Source organism: Heteronotia binoei, chromosome 17, assembly GCF_032191835.1.
Source record: "Heteronotia binoei isolate CCM8104 ecotype False Entrance Well chromosome 17, APGP_CSIRO_Hbin_v1, whole genome shotgun sequence".
NCBI lineage: Eukaryota > Metazoa > Chordata > Lepidosauria > Squamata > Gekkonidae > Heteronotia > Heteronotia binoei.
Window position 1 is genome coordinate 15,202,896 of NC_083239.1, and position 22,693 is coordinate 15,225,588.

General features: G+C 46.1%; 1 protein-coding gene across 2 annotated transcripts in view; it reads right to left on the minus strand.

The window, feature by feature from the left end:
• Positions 1-3,230: 3,230 nt before the first annotated feature.
• GJB3 (gap junction protein beta 3) overlaps positions 3,231-22,693 on the minus strand; it is a 29,648-nt gene continuing 10,185 nt past the window's right edge. For both annotated transcript variants that reach the window (XM_060258182.1, XM_060258183.1), the window contains exons 2-3: positions 4,432-5,215; positions 3,231-3,817 (exon numbers count right to left, since the gene is read on the minus strand). In XM_060258182.1, coding sequence (XP_060114165.1) covers positions 3,689-3,817; positions 4,432-5,178 — 876 coding nt within the window. In that variant the 5' untranslated portion in view covers positions 5,179-5,215 and the 3' untranslated portion in view covers positions 3,231-3,688. The remainder of the gene's footprint in view (positions 3,818-4,431; positions 5,216-22,693) is intronic.

The window sequence follows — 22,693 nt, forward strand, 5'->3', positions numbered from 1 at the left end:
AGGATTGGGAAGCCTACTTGGTCCATTAGCTCTCTAAGATCACCATCAAGGCTGTGGGTTAGTGGTGGTCCTCCTGGGCCAGAGGAGAGCCCTGTGTCTCTAACTTGGAGAAGAGGGCCACAATGCAAGTAGATGATGAGCCTGCCCTTTGGTGTAGTGAGAGTCAGTTTGATGTAGTGGTTAAGTGTGCAGACTCTTATCTGGGAGAACCGGGTTTGATTCCCCACTTCTCCACTTGCAGCTGTTGGAATGGCCTTGGGTCAGTCATAGTCTTGCAGAGTTGTCCTTGAAAGGGCAGCTTCTGTGAGAGCTCCCTCAGCCCCACCCACATCACAGGGTGTTGTGGGGGAGGGAGATATAAACGAGATTGTGAGCCTCTCTGAGATTCAGAGGGTAGGACGGGATATAAATCCAATATCATCATCTTCTTTTCATGCAGAAAATATCAGTTTCAGTCCGTGGCATCTTCAGATAAAGGATCACGGATAACAGGGATAAAAAATACCTCTTCCTGAGACCCTGCTAGTGTAATTATGGGGAACAGGATTTCTTTTTTCAAAATTCACTTTTTAAAGACATAGTGATTAACTCCTCTTACTTTTTTTCCACAGAAGAATGTCTCTTTCATTTCACTTTGTAGTTTTCTGTTATGCTTCTGTGCACCCCATTGTAATGTAATCCTTTTGCAGGGCAGTTACATTCCATAGGTGCTCTAATAGGTGGATAGTTAGGTTTTGGAAGACATTTCTTGCCTCTGAGCATCTGCAGAATCTAATTCTGACATTTTGTAGAACCCCTCCTTCCTGTTCCCCCTCTCTTCAAATTTCTCTTGATTAGAATGGAATGGATTTGAAACAGAACAGACCTCAAATTCTTAAAAAAAAAAAAAGAGAGAAGACACAGGTTGTTGGACTGCAGGGAGAAATTGGGTGAAGAGAATGTCTCTTAGCAACTCTACCAACCACAGCCCTAAGCTAGACAGATCAGTGGTCTGTCTCAACAAACGAGAGCTTCATGTGTTTAAGTTCAGCAGGCCTCGAGGGATGGAGGACATTCATTGTATTGCCATGTGTTGCCCTAATTAATCTCATGGCAGAACACCTAGAACAGAGAACCTTCTGATAGTCTGGGTAGAAAAGAGCTCAGAAGGTAGCAGCTAATATAATCATGCTCTCCTGAAGAAATGTGAATGTACACAAAAGCTTACACCCAGAGTTAAACTTTTCGTGGTCTTAAAGGTGCCCCTGGACTCCCACTGTGTCCTAATACTCCCCTGTTATTCTAACACTTTGCAGTGCTCAAGGTATGGACCGCAGGGTGACCACTAGGTGGTAAACAACATGAAGGGTTCTGCTGTGTTGTGGATCCGAATAAAGTATTCAAGATGCTGAAACAAAAAACTTGGTGGATCTCTGCCAGCTAAGGAGATTCTTTTGAATACATTTTAAAAATGATATCTATAGCCACTTTCAGATACGCCACTTATGTTTGGTTTATCCCTGTCATAAAAGATGATTGATCTGCACGCTAGAATTTGTAAATCTGAATATTTTTGCATCCCCTATATAAATGAAAGCAGATTGCCCTGGGCAGATTTTCTTTTTAAAAGTCTCTGCCTGATCTGCCTGCTGTGGAAAAGACTCTGTTTGGGAGATGGTGGGGCAAAAGCACTGCTGTTTGCTATTTACACTGCTAGGGCTTCTGCTTTTGCCTACTGCCATTCTGAGTGGTGGTGGTGGTGGGGGTGGGTGGGTGGGAAGCAATGCAAATTTCTGTACTTCGATCAAAACCTTTTTTTGCCTTCCCTCCCTGTTCCTCAGATATTTCTTGATGGAGGAACATTCAAATTTCACTTTAGGCCAGCTCTTTTTTCTGCCTCAAGTTGAGTAAAATCCCCCCACCCTGAGGATACTCCTATTCTCAGGGCTTTTTTTGTAGAAAAAGCCCAGCAGGAATCGTTTGTATATTAGGCCACACCCCCTGACATCACCAGATGTGACATTACCTGTTCAGTAGGCACTGTCTGCATAGCAACACAGAACAGTATTGTGCCATCAGCTGCATTTCATGGATGTGTGTTCTCACACAGCCCAATGAGAGACCTTGTTTTGCCCCCTCCCCAACACAGCCTGAGAGAGAGAGCCACATGCGGCAGAGTGGGCAGTGGCAGGCCCAGCTTCTCCTGGGAGGCGACACTTGTGGGCAGGTCTGTGTCTCTCACTCATTTTGCAAGCCTGTTGGAGTCTGGAGGTGGCAGAGAGGATGGAATGCACAGTCTGGGAGCACATGGCTACCTACTGCCTTCCCTCTGCTGACCTTCTTTTTGGGCTGGAGGCCTGGTCAAGCCAGCCAGAACTACATTCCTGTGCATTCTTGCTCAAAAAAGCCCTTCCTATTTGTATCAAAAGTCTCTCAACTTCCACTGAAACTCTTCCTAGGGTTTGCCAACAGGGTTGCCAAATGGCAATTCTGTGGTTTTACCAAAAGATTTCTGGCAATTCCTAGAAAGGACTTCTGCCATTTCTGGGTTTTCACTAGAAGCAATGTCAGGCTGCTGGCCTGGTGGCCATTTTTATTCTTCTTCCATCACTGCTCCAAGGTGGGGAGCAGGTAGGGTTGCCAGGTCTGACTCAGGAAATATCTGGGGATTTTGGGGGTGGAGCCAGGAGCAAGGTTGTGACAAGCATGATTGAACTCTGAAGGGAGTTCTGGCCATTACATTTAATGGGACTGCACTCCTTTTAAATACCTTCTTTCCATTGGAAATAATGGGGGATGAGGCACCTTATTTAGGGACTCATAGAATCAGACCCCTAAGTCCAATCTTTTTGAAACCTGGGGGTTTTTTTTAGGAGAGTCACCAGATGCTGTGCTGAAAATTTGATGCCTCTACCTCAAAAAACAGCCCCATGTCCCAGATACCCACAGATCAATTTTCTATTATGCCCTATGGAGACCCATCTCTATAAGATATAATGGAGTGGACATTCAAACCTCCCCTCACTTTCTGATAACCCTGAAGTAGGAGGAGGGCCTCCAGACCAGGGAATCTCCTGATTCCAACTGGGGATCGGTAACTATTGTCCAAACAGGTGATCCCCTGCTCCCACTGGGGAAGGGGGTTTCGCAACCCTGGAAAAATGTCTAGTACTGTTAACTATGGCTCACTGTGTAAAAATTGGCAGTGGAGACTTTTCGTGGCATAGAGGTAAATAACATCACCAGATAAATAACATCAAACTGAACATGCATTAAAAAGACAGGACATTATTTCTCTGAGCAGTTGGCAACCCTATCTCCCTTGAGGTGGAACATCCCAAATTTGTTTCAAATTTTACCTTAGGCCCTATTTCCAGAGGCAAGCTTAACTGCTACCAGGTAAGCTCCTCTTCGTTCCTTCCCAGGATGCTCCTGTTCTGTCACAGGAAGGAGAATTTACTTTCTCCCAAGAAAGCATAGCAAAGGCTTAACTCATAAGGCTTCCTTTGGTGAAACATGGTCTTGTATAAAAACAGTGTGTAGACAGTTCAGGAATAAGGCACTTGCTCTAGAGTAGTCTTTGCAGAGGCATCTAATGCTGATTACGCTCATGTGAACGCAAGCATAGATTATGTAGTGATGAGCCAGCCCCTTCCTTGTCACAATACATTTGGCTCATGGCATCTCTTTTGGCTTCTGTCAAAATGTCTCAGACACTGCTTTTCTTTGAATTCCCTTCAGATGAAAGTTTGGTAGCAGATCCACAGACTTGTCCAGTTGATTTATGTGGCTTTGAGCTTTGGACATCAAGGAGCTGGTTCTCTTGGAGAAGGTTGGCCTGCAGGGGAAGGAAAGCCAAATGAGGTTTGCTCCATCAATCTTTCTAATTAACAAGCTATGCCCTGTTTTAGCAACCCCTTGCAGCACTCTATAAACATTCATACGTCAGCTGAAGGAACTGAAGCTTTTTAGCCACATCTTCTATGGGGTCACCACAACGCATGTTAGACAGATGTAGCTGTCTTAGCAACTATCTATTAGTCATATCTTTACAAGACAGAGAAATAAAGCAACTTGGAGTGCATATTTTGTTTAGGATTTAAAAGGGTTGCAACATCCTCCAGTGGTACACAAACCACATTTTGTGCTGGAATGTCTGAGCCATGCATTTTATCTCAAGAGCAGTTACAGCTTCATGTAAACAGAATGTGAGGACTATGTCCTAGTCTTTAAGCTTCTGCAACATGGTGGTGCTGCTCCCTGGTGGAAGAATCAGTTGGCAATGTTTTGTGGAGGGGTGACCTCCATTCCAAACCATCTTTCCCCATCCTATGTTTCCTAAAGTGGAACCATCCTAACAATAGTCAGCCATCTGGGGTTCCTCCCATCCCCTCAAATTAAAGTCAAGTTAGGGGCAGAGGCTCTGAGTGCCTCTGAAGGTGTCAGCTTTACTTTTCCATCCAGCGGTTGCTCCAATCGCAAATGGCACTGGCAGGTGGATGCCTTGCTGTAAGAGAGAGACTTCTTGTTCGTCTTCCACTTCTGTGCTGACCGGACAACCCGCTTGAAGATGAGGTAGAAGATCTCACACACGGTGAGGACAATGCAGATGGCAGAAGCACCCACCATGAAGTAGGTGAACACCCTCTTCTCTGTTGGCCGTGCAATATAGCAGTCCACAGTGTTTGGGCATGGGGGCAAGTTTTCACATTTGACCAGACGTGGCAGGTCAAAACTGTCCCATATCCTATGAAGAATATAGAGGAAGATGATTTCAATGGCTAACTTGAAGAAAAGGGTGAAGAGGTAAGTCCACCAAAGGCCACCGTGCTTCTTGCCTGTGTTGCTATAAAGCTTGGGACAGTTTTCTCCATTCTTCTCCCTGTTCTTCCTCTCCCGGTCCTCACGGTAGGCCACGTGCATGATGACAAGCAGTGAGGGGCAGGTGACAAATATGAGCTGCAGAGCCCACAGGCGGATGTGGGAGATGGGGAAGAAGTGGTCATAGCAAACGTTGGTGCAACCAGGTTGCCGGTGGTTGCAGTCAAAGTCCTTCTGCTCATCTCCCCAAACTCGCTCGGCAGCCACTACGAAAACCAGGACCCGAAATACAAACACGACAGAAAGCCAGATGCGGCCGAATGCTGTGGAGTACTTGTTCACCCCGCTCAGCAGGCCCTGTAAGGTCTTCCAGTCCATGGCAGCAGAAGTCTCTGGAGGCCCTGCTCACCTGAGCCTGGGGAAGGAAACAAGAACAGCAGGTAAGTGTTTTCAGCCAGTTCATAAAGCTGGAAATTGTCAGTGGATAAATTAGTAACTTGTGATTGGATGCTTGCTTGTTTTCAGATACTTTTATTTATTTTTATTTATTCGGGATTTGTATCCCGCCCTTCCCACAAGTGGCTCATGGAATACTTATGGAATATCACATACTGGTGCAAAATACTTTCTTGGATACCTTTTATGTAGATAGGTCCATGTTGGCTTACAGTATAAGTACAAATTTGAAGTCCAGCAGCACCTTAAAGAGAAACAAGCTTTCCAGGATGTAAGCCTTCAACAGTCCAAAGTGAGCTTTGACTCTGGAAAGTTTATACTCTGGAAATCTTGTTGCTCTTTAAGATGCTACTGGACATGAATCCTGCCACGGTGAGATACCCCCTGCCCCCAACAAATTGCACGTGATTTCCAGACTACAATGATAAGTTGTTTTGAAGGAAATGGCAGCTTTGGAGGAGGAGATGATATTGGATTTATATCCTGCCCTATACTCTGAATCTCAGAGTCTTAGAGCATTCACAATCTCCTTCACCTTCCCCCCACCCAAAAGATACCCTGTGAGGTAGGTGGGGGCTGAGAGAGCTCTTACAGTAGCTGCTAGGGCTGCCAAGCCCCTGGGCTGGGCGAGGGTTCTCCCAGCCTGGAGGTTCCCAACCTGCTGGCCCACATTGGGTCGGCAGAGTGAACCTCCCCCAACATCGCCGGTGCGATGACATCACCTGGAAGTGATGCCATCGCGCTGGCTATGTCACTCGCCAGCTGCTCTAGGTATTTCCAGGAAAACTCTATGGTTTTCCCGGATGCTCTAGTGATTTGGGAGGGAAAACTCTATGGTACAATAGGTAGTGGGGGACTTGGGAGCCCTAGTAGCTGCCCTTTCAGGGACAACTCCTATGAGAGCTATGGCTGACCTTAGGCCATTCCAGCTGCTGCAAGTGGAGGAGTGGGGAATCAAACCCGGTTCTCCCAGATAAGCTTCAAAAAGATTGGAGTTGAGAGTCTGATTCCGTGAGCCCCTACTGAAAAACAGGAGCTGGGGCTTGTCTTCCTAGCACTCAGTGGGAAAGCTCTGGCCAAGGGCACTGCCCCATTGAAACACAGCCCTGAAGTATTTGTTAGTCCAGATAGACCCATGGCTGTATTTACCAAGCAATCCTATGACACTACTGAGAGGCTGGTCTGCCTAGATTGCTCTCTGGAGCATTACCCTGCTAATGTCCTTCCTTTCCCTAAACCCTGCCTCCTACAGGCTCTACCCCCAAATCTCCAAGCATTTCCTAACCCAGAACTGGCAGCCCTGCCTTTATAGATTTTAATTAGTTCTGCTTGTCATGCCTCACAGTTCACTCTCTTTGATTGATCTCATTTTATGTTTATCTTATTCAGGGCTTTTTTTGGCAGAAAAAGCCCAGCAGGAACTTATTTGCATATTAGGCTGTACTCCCTGATGTCACCATTGTTTCACACAGGGCTTTTTTGTAGAAAAAACCCAGCAGGGACTCATTTGCATATTAGGCCAAGCCAACTGGAACTGCGTTCCTGTGCATTCCTGCTCAAAAAAAGCCCTGATTTTATTGTACACATCTATTTACAGCTGGGAGTGGCCCTCACCCACTCTGAATCGACTGAATTCTTTTTGATCAGTTACTGTTTGTAACAGTCCTTCTCCTTTGTATCATCTCCCTGCTTCTTTCTGTTGCCTGTACCTTTATGTATCTAATATATCTGCTATGGATTTATTTATTTAGCAAATTTTTACGCTGCCTCTCCAGGGAACCTGGCTGTGGCTTATTAAATAAAAACAAATAACCATTTCACACTAAAGCAAAGTAAAATGGTGTTAGTCTTCATGGTGTCATTGGACTTCAGCTTGATACTTCTTGGTCAGTATAGTAGATACCAATACAGTTCATCCTTTGGCCAAAGAAAGAACCACCGTCTTGAACAGTGTCAGGTGCTGGGGGAATGAACTGAACCCAGAGCCTGAGTCCAACAGCACTAGAGCCATGCTCTGTGCATGTGCACTATAACAACAGAGGGCTGCCAGGTCCAAGTCAGGAAATATTTGGGGACTTTGGGGGTGAAGCTGGAAGACTTTCCTATTCCCTAAAAACAAATAAAAATACAGCAGTGCAGTTCCCCTGAATAGTCTTCATTTCCTCCACCTCTTTTTTGCATTCAAATGGCTCCACAGCAGCTGCAATTCCACTAAAAATAAATTCTCATTCTCATTCTCTCTCTCTCTCTCTCTCTCTCACACACACACACAGACAAAGCAGAGAAAATAAACATTTTGGATGCCCACAGTTTTGTGATCTCCTTGGGGCAATGGTATAGATAGCTTTACTCACTGGAGTTGCTGAATGTAACAATCTGTATTTCAACCAACTTATGGAGAGAGTTCTAGGGGGTGAAGTTTTCCGCTATCCTATACTCAGGTTCTAGTTAACTCCTTACTATCCTTTTTACTACCCAAACAGCTTCTGAAAGGAATGAACAGAGGGACTGAGCTCTCTGGCTTCCTTCCTTTCTCTTCCTGCTTGGCCCCACTGCAGCTTCAGTCTAGCTGAGATTTAAAGGCACACACACCCCTTCCAAAACAGAAGCTTCTGAAGCTGCCTGAGATCTAAAGGCACATCTTGGCTATTGGGGCAAGGATTCCACCCCACAGCCAGCTGGCTGGCTGGCGGTGGGGAGGAGCCTGCAAAACTGTGGAATCCCCTGCCCAGATATGGGGACTGGAAAGCCTATAACAGCATTTTGACACAGTAAGAACTTCTGGACCCATCTCCTTTGCACCACGGCATCTTCCAGTGTCAGTAGAGTAAGAACACCTAGCCTGGTGATGCTGGAAAGGAGCTCATGAGAGCTAGAGTGGTTCTCAGAGCATCTTTTCTGCAGTGTGAATACGGCTCTTATTCTGATGATCCTGACCCTTGACCTCATGCCTTCTCTTTGACATGGACTGTCTGTGGACTCTGACCTCCTGCCTGGCTTTGGCCATGCTCCTGCATAGCTTTGGGCTTCTGCTCTGTGGAGGTCTGTCCCCAGCATAGCCTTTGCTGTTCATTATGGATCTGTTACTGACCTTTTTTTGCTGATATGCAAGGTGGGTTACAGAACGAAAACAATGTACTCCTACAGCATAAGACATTCAGTGAATGACGCAGCAGTACAGAATTAATTGACAATATGTTTTGCAAATTCTGCAGCACTTGGGATGCAATTGTACACATTGTTCTTCTCCCTGCATAGCCAAGCCTACCCTACTACAAACAGGAGCTGGGGCTTGTCTTCCTTGTACACAGTGGGGAAGCTCTGTCCGAGGGTACTGCCCCACTGAAACACAGCCCTGAAGTGTTTGCTAGTCCAGATAGGTCCATGGCTGTATTTACCAAGCAATTCAATGACCCTACGGAGAGGCTGGTCTGCCAAGATTGCTCTCTGGAAATTTGCCTAGACCTTTGGGTAACTGTCCTCCCCCAGCATATACAGCTTGGTTCTTGATTGTACTGTTCTGACAGTGGTAGGCCAATTCAACATAAAGATCTATTCACACTCTCCTTACATTGTATCTTCCCAGAGTAATTGAAGCAGCCTAGATTCTTATCACACAGGTCTGCATGGCCTCCCTGAACACATCTACATTGACATGGGTTCTCAATTTATTGTTAAGGTCTGGAAAGAAATCTCATCTGCCAGTAGTTTAACCTCACACTGCTACTGTTTATCACTTGCAAGCTGAGCAGTCAGACCAAGCAAACCAAGAGCTTGAGAAATAGCTGGGACACTTCCTCAACCACTGCCAGAATAACTGGGTCAAGCTACTCCTACTGGCAGAATTTGCTTACAACAATGCTGAAAAGTCATCCACCTACCGGATCCCATCCTTTGAAAGCCACAGGTGTCATCCTCCACCCATCAGTTATGGTCCCAAGCAGTATTCCTGCTGCCCTGGCAGAAATTGGTCCAGACCATCCTTAACACAGAGACTAACTTGCAAGAATATCTGGAGACAGCCAAGGAGGATTAGGAATGATATATTGACAAAATGAGCCATTAATTTCTTAGCAAATATGTTCAGGAGGAGAATATACTGTTTTCAACAAGGATTGCCTGCCCCCCCTTTCCTGTTTCTACTGATGATCGGAGTGGCAGTGGGAGAAAAAAAAAATTAAAAAATGTTCATTGGGACTATGGCATGACATCACTTCTGGGAACACCCCAGGAGTGACAACATGCTTCTTTAGGAAATGCCAGAAACTCCATGGCTGCTTTTGCATCTGTAGATGAAAATGTCCCAGATAGAGCCTGGAGTTCTCCTGGAATTACAACTGATTTCCATTCTCCACAGATCAGTTCCCCTGGAGGAAATGGCAGCTTTGGAGTCGGCTCTATGGGATCAAATCTCTGCTGAGCTCCCTTCCTCCCTAGGCTGCCTTCCCTGAACTCCACCCCCAGATCTCCAAGCCCAGCAGGGACTTATTTGCATATTACGCTGCACCCCCTGATGTCACCATTGTTTCACTCATTTGCATATTAAGGCACACCCCTTGATGCCAAACCAGCTGGAACTGCGTTCCTGAGCATTCCTGTTAAAAAAAAAGCTCCGGCCACTATTCACTTAAAATCACTAGCTGACTGGCTGGTCTGCTTATTCTTGATTTGAATGAATGGCTGCTGAGCAGTGCAAGCAGACAAGTCTGGGAGGGGGAGGAATGTGATTCCCATTGGACTGCATGAGAATGGGCATGCATAAAATGATGCTGATTGTGCTGTACACTGTTTGAACATGCAGAAAGTACTTCATGAAACAGACAGCAGCTGCTCACAGCTGAACTACTAAAAAAAAAAAAAATTGCTCCCTGCTCACGAACGGTGACCAGACTGTGAACTGAACCAGCAGTTGTTTGAGCATCCCTAATACTAAGCAACACTGACAGAAGTCCCGCCCCCCTAGAAGTTGTAGAGAGAGACACTATGGACCAAACTACATGTTCATGTTACTGTGTACACAGGTTCAATTAATTGCTGCTGATGCTGTTTTAGAGAAAAATAGAGACATGTAAACATTACAGCAAGCTGTGGCAACACGAGGCTGTCTCGTTCTCCTTCACTCCATGCCTTTTAAACTGCCCCAAAAGCCATAGGCATGCACCATAAAAACATAAGAATTGCCCTGCTGGATCAGAACAGTGGTCCATCTAGTCCAGCATCCCATCTCACACAATGACCAACTATTTCCTCTGGAGGTCCAACGGTAGGGCATAAAGTCCTTTACTTGGGCTGGTTCCAGATAGGCACTTAAAGCTGACACAGGGACGGCTCCCAGATGGATAAAAGAAATCACATTGAAACAAGCAGATCTGCCTCCCTCCCCGCTCTTGTACTCACTCTGTCCTTAGGCGTCCCTGACATGGCTCAAAAAGCTACCACTTCCGAAGTGGCAACAAATTTTTGCACTGCATGCCATCCACCTTTCCGGTGTCTGAACACCGGAGTGTGCAAGCGAGGCAGATAAACCTACCAGGCCACCCCAAGCTGCTTCCGGCTTTTTTTTTTTTTTTTAATATTGCTTCCAAGCACATAAGCGCATGGGTGCATATGTGCATAACCACTGAAATGAATGGGGAAAAAAGAAACCCAAACCAAGCTCAGGGATGGTGTGTATAATATAGTGGGTTCCATGCAATGATGAGGCGAGGTGGTAGTGAACATAGCTCTTTATTCAATACAGCATCATATAGGGCTGCACTCAAAGGCTAACTACTGGGCCAACAGGGCCAACTATATATACATTCCAGGTTCCTGCGCTAGCGTCTTATTGGACCATTCAAACCAGCAGGGGGCCCATGATTGGAGCAGGGCAGCAGGGATTTGGATCCTACTGTCCATTGTTCCCGAGTCCCCAAGCTTGGTCCTACAGGCTCCAATGCGTCAGGCAAGAACTCCATATACTAGACACATTACTGATCACATATATAACAGTGTGTTATATCTGTCTGACCATGCCAAAGCACCTCCCACGCAGAATATGGGTGCTTTGCAGGGGAGTGTGTGGACAGGCTTCCACCATTCCATTTTGATCTGGCCCAATTTGGGCATCTCCTATTCACCCCAAGCTGCTGGTCTGGCCTTGATGTTCTTTTTGCAACTGGCATTCAGAGGTCTACTAAATTTGAATGTGGAGGTTCCTTTTCGTCACCATGGTTTCAAAGAGAATTAGGCTGCAGTCAGACCAAAAGGTTAAATCCAAGGTAGCTGCTGTTGCCCTGTGGGTTTAAACTGCAGCTCCAAGGTGGATGAGTACTGGGTGCCAACAACTGGAGGCAGATGTTGCTGTCGGAACCTGCAGTTTAAATCCACAGGGCAACAGCAACTACCCTGGATTTAACCTCTTATCTGACTGCAGCCTAATTCTGTTTAAAGCCATCTTCTATGCTTGTGTCCATCACTACACCCTATGGCAGCAATTTTTAACTGAATACATTTTCCTTAAACGTGGCAGCGGAGGCCATGGATTGGACCCATGGCCACTGTAATGTGTACTTTGGTTCCAGAGTTATGCACCAAATAGCTGCAAACTAAGGGCCAAACCATAAGTTCAGGTTTTTAACAAGTTGGGTCAGGGTTCCCAGGCTCAGGATGCAGTCATGGGTGGGTGAGTGGACTCCTGCTCCCCCCCCCAAGCCATTTTTCCATAAAGAAACTATGCTGTAGGGGGAGTTATTTCCCCATTTTTGAACATAGGTCAGCAAAAACTGGCTTGTGTGTGTGTGGGGGGGGGGTGGAGAGAGAAGCCTTTGCAGTGGCTGTAGGCAACCTGAGTTCAGTTTGGAGAACCCAGATCCAACTCACTAAGAACCCAGCCACGTGGTCTGCATTTGCATGGCCAAAACGCTGTTGATACCATCAATCCGCAGAACCCATAGGATTCTCTGAAAGGTCAGTTTCAGAAAACTGTGGACAACATGCAAGGTAGCCACATCAGAAAAGGCAGTGCAATGTTCCCTCTCTTACCACCCAAACACGGAGGACCCTTCATGGTTTTAGAGAACAGAAGGTTCACAGGGATAGTTAGGATCACATGATGCCAGGGAAAGTTTTAGTTGGACCTTGCCCCTCTCATAGTTCATCATGGACTTGTTCGTGTGTGCAAACTGCCATGCTCATGTTTGTTTTAGTCTTGTACATAGTTACATTGTATTGTGCTTTCATAGCCTTAAAGAGTACATACATACTATAATACAGGTTTCTCTAAGTCAGTCTACTCAAACATTTGTTTCCAGAATGGCATTTTAGGTGGGAGGTAGCAGCAAACCTTGGCCCTATCTTGGCTATAAAGCTGCCTCAATAGCCTTTAAAAAAATTAGGACATCTAACCTGGTCTTGCCAAAAATGCTGGCATCACAATATTTATTAATCTGGGCCAGGTGACTAGAGACAACTAATTATTAGGCAATCATTTCTCGCTGACTCACAGCCTCCCTGGCTGTTTGTAGCCTCATTAGCTAACCGGGAAGCATTTAACGAGGATGCAGGTGAGGAGCAGGGGTTTCGTTTGTCACACCCTATTTCAAATTCAGCATCTGCCACTCAGTCAGGGATGCTGGGCAGCCAGGGGGAAACCACATGACATCCGATCAAGTAGGAATTCAAGCTTGCTGCCAAAAAACCCAGCCAGGTTGTTAAGATCAATACGTGAAATTCAGAACACCCCCTGCACTTATTTTTGGCTCTTGGTATCCCATTTAATTCACCGTGCTGCAAGAACAAGAGTAACCACCAAAACCAGAATTCTCCTGTTTTGGTTTAAACTCTATACCTTGCTACCCCAGTCCCACCAAGCTCCCTGGTCTGTGGGTCCAAATCCACCCTTGCCTGCCCACTTCCTTCTTGCCAATGGTGTGTGTCATCAGATTATGTGAGTTTAGGTTTTGGAGGACTCTGGGCAAATTGCCATTACCAGGCTTCCTTCTCCACTGATTTGCCCTTTCACTATGATCCCTGTTTCTACTGCTGTCCAGACAGAGAAGTCAAAATGAACGATGGTGTCTGCTCCTTCTCCCCATTGCTGACACTGCACAGGCAAACAGGCAGCACTCTAAGGCAAACAGGCAGTAATTACGATGAGAAGCAAGAGGGCCATTGAGCAGGGTTTTGACAGGAGGCATGTTGTGCTAACCTCTGCCCCATATCTTCTTTCCAGTTTTCCTCCAGTCCTACTTCCTTCTTGGCTCCTCCTTTTGTAACTCTCTGTCTCCACTACCCTTTGTTTTATGTCTCTGCTTGTCAGGCCATTGCCTACTTCTTTTAGCCTTTCTATATTTTGACCAAACTTTCTCACATTCCTGTCTTCCTCTGTCAACAGCATCTAGTACTTCCTGGTCTTAATCACTATGAACTTTTCCCAAAGCTTCCTGTCCAGTTCACCTTGTCTTGACCCACTTCAAGACTACTGCTACTTTCCAAAAGCTACATTCCCTACTGAACCTTCATTTCCCACAATCCATTGCTCACTCTGCAACTTCTTCTCCGCTTCATGTCCTTTACTTCCATCTTCCCAACCCTCATCTCATTTTCAGGTGAGCTTTCAGTTAAGGCTGAGCTCATGTCCTCAAGTAAGCATCATTAGGGTCCCAAAATGTTTCCCAAATGATGCCACCATACTTTACTCTGCACCTAAATGCTACAATTCACAGCCCATTTTTTATCTCTGTTGTCAGGAAATCAGTTGTAATTTTGAGAGATCTCCAGACCCCACCTGGAAGTTGGCAAGCCTGTCTGAATGCCAGAAATGAGGGAAGGCTGCCTGAACACATGGCAGGGCAAGGTTCTCTCTGCAGCACACCCTGTGAAAATATTCACTGAAAAAGTTCAATTCAAAACATACTGGAAAAGGAGGGATTTGTTGTTGGGAGAAGGAAAAAAAATCACAAAAAAATGCATCCCCCAGCCAAACTGACAATTTTGTTTTCACTCACAGATTCTGGACAAGAAATGTTTGTGTTCCTTCAGCAACTGAACTTTCTGATTTGCTACACCAGTCCTAGTCAGTGTCAGAGGATTTACAACTGCAACAGAATACAAAGATGTACCTACACAACTCTAATAATTTTTAAGCATATTATTAAAAGTTTGTACCTCTCTCCCCCACCCCCCATGGGGGGCTCAAAGCAGCTAACAAAAGAGTAAAATATCAAGAGGTCTGGTACTGGGCTGGCAAAAATCAGCAGGTGATAAGCAAATTGGTTAAGCAAGGCCATATATTGACTCTTTATCAATGATGGTTTGGGTAGAAGGAATAAGATGTAGGCTAGGAGTCCCCAGTTATACTGAGCCTGTAGACCAGGGGTGAGGAATCTTTTTGCTGCCAAGGACCATATGGATATTTATAACATCATTCATGGGCCATAAAAAATTATCAACTTAAAAAACAGTGCTCCGCTGAGGGAGAATGATTCAGGCCAGCAAAATTAATGCAAATAATTGTTTTTCTATTTGAAGTCGTGTGGGGAGAGCCTAATCTGGCACACACACACATCTGGGATAATCAAGTGCAAACTGAACTGTGACAGTAACTCTTCCAGGCCCTGCAGCAATTCTGGCTGGCCAGCCAGGTCCCCGGGAGGCTGCCGCACAGTACATCTGGGCCCTGTGAGCCCTGCCCGGCTCGGGGGAGGATGCTGCACAGCACATCTGGGCCCCACGATCCTCGCTGGCCAGCCAGGCCCCAGAGAGGCTGCCACATGGTTTGGTTCGGTCCAGCAATCCCCGAGGGCCACACCAAGTGACCTCAAGGGCTGCATACGGCCCTCGAGACGGAGGTTCCCCTCCCCTGCTGTAGACACTCCTGGAATTTTGAGAATGGGGTGTGGGTGCCACCACAAAATGACTGCTTTTGAGGTTCCGGGATCAACCACAAAAATGTAGGGAGCTTGCATGCCAAGCATCTGTCAAGAATAGAGCAGCTGTACCTGTAGCTGATTGAGTTCTGAAGGATCTTGTGAGAAGCAGTGTAGTTTAGTGGTTAGAATGTTGGCCTAGGATTTGGGAGGCCCCACTGTGGGGGTTTGAGTCACCACTGTATCATGAAAGCTTGCATTGGCCATCAATTTCAATGGATTGAAATTAAATCAAACGAGTTTCCGGCTCAACATTAGGAAGAACTTCCTGACCGTTAGAACGATTCCTCAGTGGAACAGGCTTCCTCGGGAGGTGGAGGGCTCTCCTTCCTTGGAGGTTTTTAAACAGAGGCTAGATGGCCATCTGACAGCAATGAAGATCCTGTGAAATTAGGGGGAGGTGTTTGTGAGTTTCCTGCATTGTGCAAGGAGCGGGAAGGAGCAGTGGGGGGAGAGGCAGGCACAGCATGGTTTGGCCTGGCCCTACCGGCTTCGACGCGGCCAGCTTCTTATCCTTCTTTGAAGAATGCGCTGGAGTAGGCTTCTCCTCCCTCATTTCTAGAACCGGAAGGGGGGGGGAGTGAAGCGTGATCTTCATAGAAGGATAAGATACTGGCCGCCTCAATGCCAGTAGGGCCGAGCCTCGGCCCGGTGTGCTCTGATGGGGGGGCGAAAAGGAAGGGAGGGGTGGAAAGGAAGGGAGGAATGGGAAGGGAAGAAAAGGTGGGGCAGCAGTGAGGGGAGACAGGCAGGCAGGCAAACTAGCCATTTGTCATGGGCACTGGGGGGGGGGAGCCCAATTCAGTGTACCCTCCCTCCTGGCACCCTAGGCAAGTGCCTAGTTTGCGTAATAGGCGAGCTGGCCCTGGCTGCAGAGTTGTTGAAAGCATAAAAGGGTGAAAAAAGGGGAAATGTAAGCTGTTTTAGGTCCCCACTGGGGAGAGAGTTATGGGATAGATGGATGGAGATCAATAAATGAAATTAAGGTGGGGAAAAGGCGGGATTGGTTCTTTTCTGTGAGGGGGAGGTACTTTGTTTGAAGAAGCAGCTAGGCATCATAGCCATGGTACCCCATTGAGGATCCCCATTGTGGAGGTTATCGTGGATAACAAACAGAGCTTGTGACGTTGTGGCACAGAAGCCCAACACCATCTTAGGTTGCCTTCACAATACAGGCCGGCATAATATGGCCAACCGGCCATATATTGCACCCTGCCAGTGCTTGACAAAATGTCCCTTGTTTTTTCCCTGTCCCAAACCAAGAGAGAAAATCTGTGTTCCCAAAGCACTTAGCTAGTAGGTGTGCCATGGGCAGGCAAGCCATATAGGGCTGCCAACCTTCAGGTGGGTCCTGGAGATCTTTCAAAAATACAACTGATCTCCAGATCCCCTGAAGAAAATGGCAGATTTGAAGAGTGGACTCTATGGCACAGCATCATTGCTGAGGTCCTTCCCCTCCCCACGTCCGCCTTCCAAGCTCCACCCCCAAATCTCCAGGAATTTCCTGGAGCTGGCAGCCCCAGCAGACACAAGATACACAATGAGCAGAGACTTCGTTTCCAGAATTCAGGATGTAACTTTTGCTGTAAGCTCAGCATTGACAACAGATCATTCCTTCCTAAGTGACACCTGAAAGCTACCGGGGCCCAGCCCTTCTCTGCATCTGGTCACCCTCTGGGTCTAGTTGGGTTGCCAGTTTCTCAACCAGCCACCGCAGCTACGCCTTTAACAACCACTGGGTGTGCAAATGCTTGCATTTACTGGCATCCTCTGAAAAACTTCACTTGCAGATTTTTTTTTTCTTTTACGCCTCGAGATGCTGTCAAAATCAGACATCCAGTCGGGCCTATGTTTTTCTGGCCACTTAGCCACATGAAACCCACTCCCTAATTTGGCCCAACTCTGCTTTTTGCTTGGACTGTGAGAAAATTTATTTGTTAAGCAAGCTAGTTTCATGGAGATGCCTTCTGTTCTTTAATAAAGGGCTTTGTAAGCTATTAACTGGAGCCTTTCATATCCCTGGAACGCACCAAGTGGGTAGGGTTGGTTTCCTCTTAACTCTACCCTGCCTGGCTCTCCCTTCTGTTGAGATTTCACAGGTGGCTGATGATTTACGTTCCATTTGCTTTGGGAATGTTCCAGAAAAACAGAACATTCACTAGACCACGTTCCACAGACCAGTTTTCAGAGGGGCAGTGCTTGGCTTGAATTACCGATATGCAAAGTATCTTTGGCCAAGTGAAATCTTTGCTATATCATCTTGAGGAAATGCAAGGCGCTGCGGAAGAGTTTGGAGCACTTTTTAAATTGGAAATGGGGGGAGGCACAGTCAATTCTTGTGGAGTTTGGGCTGAGCCTGTTATCAGACACTATTGCTACCTGTAAACTGAGGGTGCACTTGAACTCCCCACCCTTATCCTCTGTGGCTTCACAACTAGCCAGGGGGTCATCAGTGGTATGCAACATCAGCAGGTTTGTCAGCTAGTTCTCATTTTGAGAAGCTACTCAGTAAGCACAGAGCTCCCGGGAACAAATCCCCATGTGGTGTATGTATTACAATGGAACAGTCCGTTCCCCCCTCTGATATTTGTATGTGTTGGTTTCGTCTCATAGGGTGGAGTACCGGCTCAGTTAGTTGTGTTGGTTAGTTAGAACTGCAGACTGCGCTGAGCTCTCTTGTCCTGAAGCAGCTTGCTCCCATCCCCCTATCTTCTTGCTAATAAGTGGATGTTGTTTTGAACACGCCTGTCTGTGCCGCTGCATGACCCTAAGGGAACATCACTCTCCATTAAGATTCACTGGCTTGATTCATTCTCCAGCTTATCCCAGTTTTTAGACTTCTGTATTATGGATTGTTGGGGGCAGCCAGCGTATGAAGGGTTTTGGCTCCTTTTTCAGGAGAGGAACAATTCAGACCATAAGAACTGTAGGACAGGTGAAAATTCAACAGGAGCAGCCTCCCCCTATCTTTATGCTACATTTGCTAGGTTAAAGCAGTGTCAGGTTATAACATTTATTTGCTTGATTTATACCCTGCCTTAATTCTCCCTAATGGGGAACTCAAAAGTGGCTTGTATCATTCTCCTTCACAACAACCACCTTGTGAGGTAGGTTAGGCTAAAAGTGTGTGACTGGCCCAAGGTCAGCCAACCAGCTTCCATGGCTGAGACAGGATTTGAACCTGGGTCTCCCAGATCCTAGTGTGATGTTCTGACCACTACAAAACACTGTCTGTCCCCTTTGTACATAGATCAGTACCATTCTAGGTAAGATCACATTATGTTGTGAGGTAATGCTGATTGTGTATCTGCCATAATTAATGTGAATATAAATCCATTATGCCCGTAACAGGATTGGGAAATGGTGGGGAAGCGACACCCATTCTCCGCTCTTTAATGTATCCTGACTCATTCCGCCCCTGGGGAGGCCCAAGTCCTTGCTGAGGTGGAAAAATCTATGTCTGGGCTGTGGCTCTTCTGACTGCATGACTGAATACAGAAATGTGCTCCTGTGCAACTCTGGGAAAAGGCTAGGCTACATGCTGGTTTTCTATATGCAGGGCATTGCAAAATAATAATAAAAGAGCATTCTGTCACATCATATCTGCAGTCCTCACTAGTATACTTCCTCAGTGAGAACTAGTCCATTGCAGATCCTGAGCAAAGAACCAGGGAAAGAAAGTTACTTAAAATTAAAGAATGGTTTGAAGGAACTGGGTTCAGACTGCCAGCTTGGGGTGGCAGCATGCTTACCGGAAAGTGAGCTGGCACAAACAGAAGTGCCCTGGTGTGTGGCCTGCTGCCAGAACAGGGACGGGTTGTGGGTGCCTTGGAGGAGTGTCCACAACACTCATGTGCCTGTCCGCCACTCCCCGGGTGCTTCCTGGCCATCCAGATGGCCAGGGAGGCGCCTCAGAAACACCTTGCCAATTTGATACTACTTCCAAAGTGGTACCTTTTTGAGGTGACTGAAGGACAAGTAGGGATGGGGTGAGGGTGGGGGTAGAATGGGAGCCAGATGTGCACATTTGGACACACTTTTTTGATCTATTTGCCAGCCATCCCTGGGCGGCTTATACTGCCTGTCTGGACCCAGCCTAAGAATTCCATTGTGTGATACCCCTGAAACTGTCATTGTCTCATCTCATCATGCCATGGAAATGATCTTTACCTGCTAAATCCCTGTTAAAGGCACCAGAGCAGGACCAGTTAAAGAAAGTGACAATTCTGACTGTCAGTTTGTTCACCCATACAGTAGGTACAAATTAGGGTTGCCACAGGTTCCCCCTGGCCACTGGCAGGGGAGGTTGGGAAACTCCTGGAGATCTGGGGATGAAGACTAGGAAAGGCAGGGACCTCAGTGGAGTACAATGCCTTAGAGTCCACCCTCCAAAGCTTCAATTTTCTCCAGGGGAACTGATCTGTGTAGTCTAGAGAAGAGCTGTAATTCCAGGGGATCTCCATCCCTAGTACAAATGGATGTCCAAATGCAATAACCTGGATACAAGAATTTCCACCTTCATAATGAGACTTCCTTACCTCTCCTCTTCCATGGCAGCCCAATATGGATTCCATGATACCCAGAGACAGGATTTCTGGCTGCACTGGGAAGGGGGGGTGCAATAAACTCACACTGCATGAGTGGAGATCCATGCAAAAGATCCAAAGCACAGTCTCTATTTTAGAAGCACCAGACTTCTAACAAAATAGTTTACACGTACACATGAAAATCAGAGCAGTTCATATCAAAGATCAGTTCACTGGATTATTAAAAAAGAACTTGATTAATAATTAGCATATTGAGCTACACGTAGCATTGCCATTTTTTAAAAATACATGCATACGAATTTGACATATGATCTAAATATAGCACACACACTTTAAATCATGTACAATCGTATCAGTAATTTTCCTGCTTGTAATACATAAAACCATGTTCTAGCCACATTAGTTAGATCCTTAAATCTTTTTTTGTGCTGTTAGTTTAACTAATTTAACAAGATCTCACGTCTTAATATACTGATCTATTTTCCCAGGATGCTTCTTTCCTTTCTGTGTTGGGTAATACTAGACCATGCTCCCACTGACAAATTCAATATTCCTTCATGATATTCTTCATAATTAAGCAGGAATGCTTCTGTTTAATAAGGACATTCAATATTTAAAAATTGCTCTCACTATTAGGAAGTTTCTTCTTGTGTTCAACCAAAATCTTCCCTTCCGTAAGCCCATTAGATTATCTCAGCCTCCAGAAGAGCAGAGAGCAATTCTTTGATTTTTTTCTTATTTTATATATATTAGGTTTGTATATCCCATTTATCTTCCCAATGAAGACCCAAAGTGGCTTACAACATCATTATCCTCTCCTCCATTTTATCTTTACAACAACCCTGGAAGGTAGGCTGGGCTGAGACTGGCTCAAGAGTATGCTGTGCTTGTCCATAGTGAACCCTGGGTCTCTTAGATCCCATTCCAGCATTCTGCCCAATACAGCAAATTTCATTTGCAAGCAAAGCTTTTCAAAGTCTAGATGCAAGAATTCTCACCCACTAATGTTTGCAAATTAGGACAATGTTAAATGCACAGTACAGGGTGTAGGCCGGGAAGATGGCAACTGGCAACCTTTAGGTGACTAGGTGTAATATATGGGAGCAAAGTACTGAGTCACTTTCTGATTTTGTCTTAGTCAGGGCTGCAATCATAACTCACTTTCCTCCTTTTGCGTTTCTCCGGGTGGCCCATGTCAATGGAATAGAATTTTTATTTGTTGCAACATGACTGAATTGTTGCATTCAGCAACCTGTCCTGGGGAAAGACTCATTCTCCTTTTCTTACAGGCAACTGTGATTTGCTTACCATGATTAGTGGGAATCCAAGGGCATGTTATCTGGAGTTAACTTGTGTCAATAAGGCTTGGTATTGATAGAGTGCTTTTCAAACCACTTTAGATAAACTGACCTGCATTCCCTACTTCCTAATCAGCAAAGTTTGAATTATTTTGCCCTTCAAAGAGCCATTTAAGTTGGAGGAAAGCTGGTCAGGGCTTTTTTTGAGCAGGAATGCACAGGAATGCAGTTCCAGCTGGCTTGGTGTCAGGGGGTGTGGCTTAATATGCAAATAAGTTCCTGCTGGGCTTTTCCTACAGAAAAAGCACTGGGAAAGCTGCTGCGGTTGGAGGAAGGCTATAGACTTTTCTGAGCTGAGTGGTGGGATGCAAACCACTGTCTTTTCATTCCCATCACAAGCACTAGGGTTGCCAATTCCCAGGTGGGGGCAGGGGATCCTCCAGTTTGGAGGCCCTCCCCCAATTTCAGGGTCATTAGAAAGCAGGGCTGGTGGAGAGAAATGTCTGCTGGGCATTCCATTATTCCCTATGGAGACTGATTCTCATAGGGTATAATGGAGAATTGATCCATGGGTATCTGAGGCTCTGGGGTGACCTGTTTTTTGAGGTAGAGGCACCAAAGTCTCAACAAAGCATGTGGTGTCTCTTCCCAAAGATTGGACCAGGGAGTCCAGTTCTATGAGCCACAAAAGAAGGTGCTCCTATTCTTTATTATTTCCAATGGAGGGAAGGCATTTAAAAGGTGTGTGGTCCCTTTAAGTGTGATGGCCAGAACTCCCTTTGGAGTTCAGTTATGCTTGTCACCACCTTGCTCCTGGCTCACCCCTCCCCCAAATGTCTCTTGGCTCCACCCCCAAAGTCTCCAGTTATTCCTTGAATTGGACCTGGCAACCCTAACAAGAACCCTGGGAGGCAGGCCAGGATAATAATCTCTCCCAATATGAACAGGCATGGCAGGCTCCAAGCAGGCTCTGTGCTCTCAAGAAACTGGTCTGTTTAGGACTGCTAACTCTGGGTTGGGAAATGCCTGAAGATTTGGGATTGAACCTGGGGAAGGAGGGGTTTGGGAGGCTGCTCAGCAGGTATGAGATGTCATACAGTGTATCCTCTGAAGCTGCCATTTCCTTTAGGGGAATTGATCTCTGTAGTTCAGCTGTAATTGCAGGAGACCTTCAGGCTCCACCTGGAGGTTGGCAACCCTACGTATTAAATCCCAGTCTTTTTCTTTTGCTGCTCTGCTGTTGTTAAACGGGAAGGGGGGGCGTCATCTTCTCTTGAGGTCTTAAGACTTGAAACTGTGTTAAGGAGTAGGGTTGCCAACCTCCAGGTGGTAGCTGAAGATATCTTGGGGTTACAGTTGATCTCCACAAGACATAGATCAATTCCCCTGAGAAAATGGCTGCTTTGGAAGGTCAACAGTATGGCATTATAACCCACTGAGGTCCCCACTTCCCCAAACCCCACCCTTTCCAGGCTCCACCTCCAAAATCTCCAGTATTCCCCACCCCAGAGCTGGCACCTTACTCACGGGACTGTACAAACAGGGTTCCTCTTATTTATTTTTATTCTGTGCTTTAAGTACCTGTTTTAATTATGTATAATCAATGGTGATCTTTGTTTTCTTTCTCTTTGTTCATTTTAAAAATTTCCATGCTTTCTCTACAGAGATTCTGCTTGAGGCAATG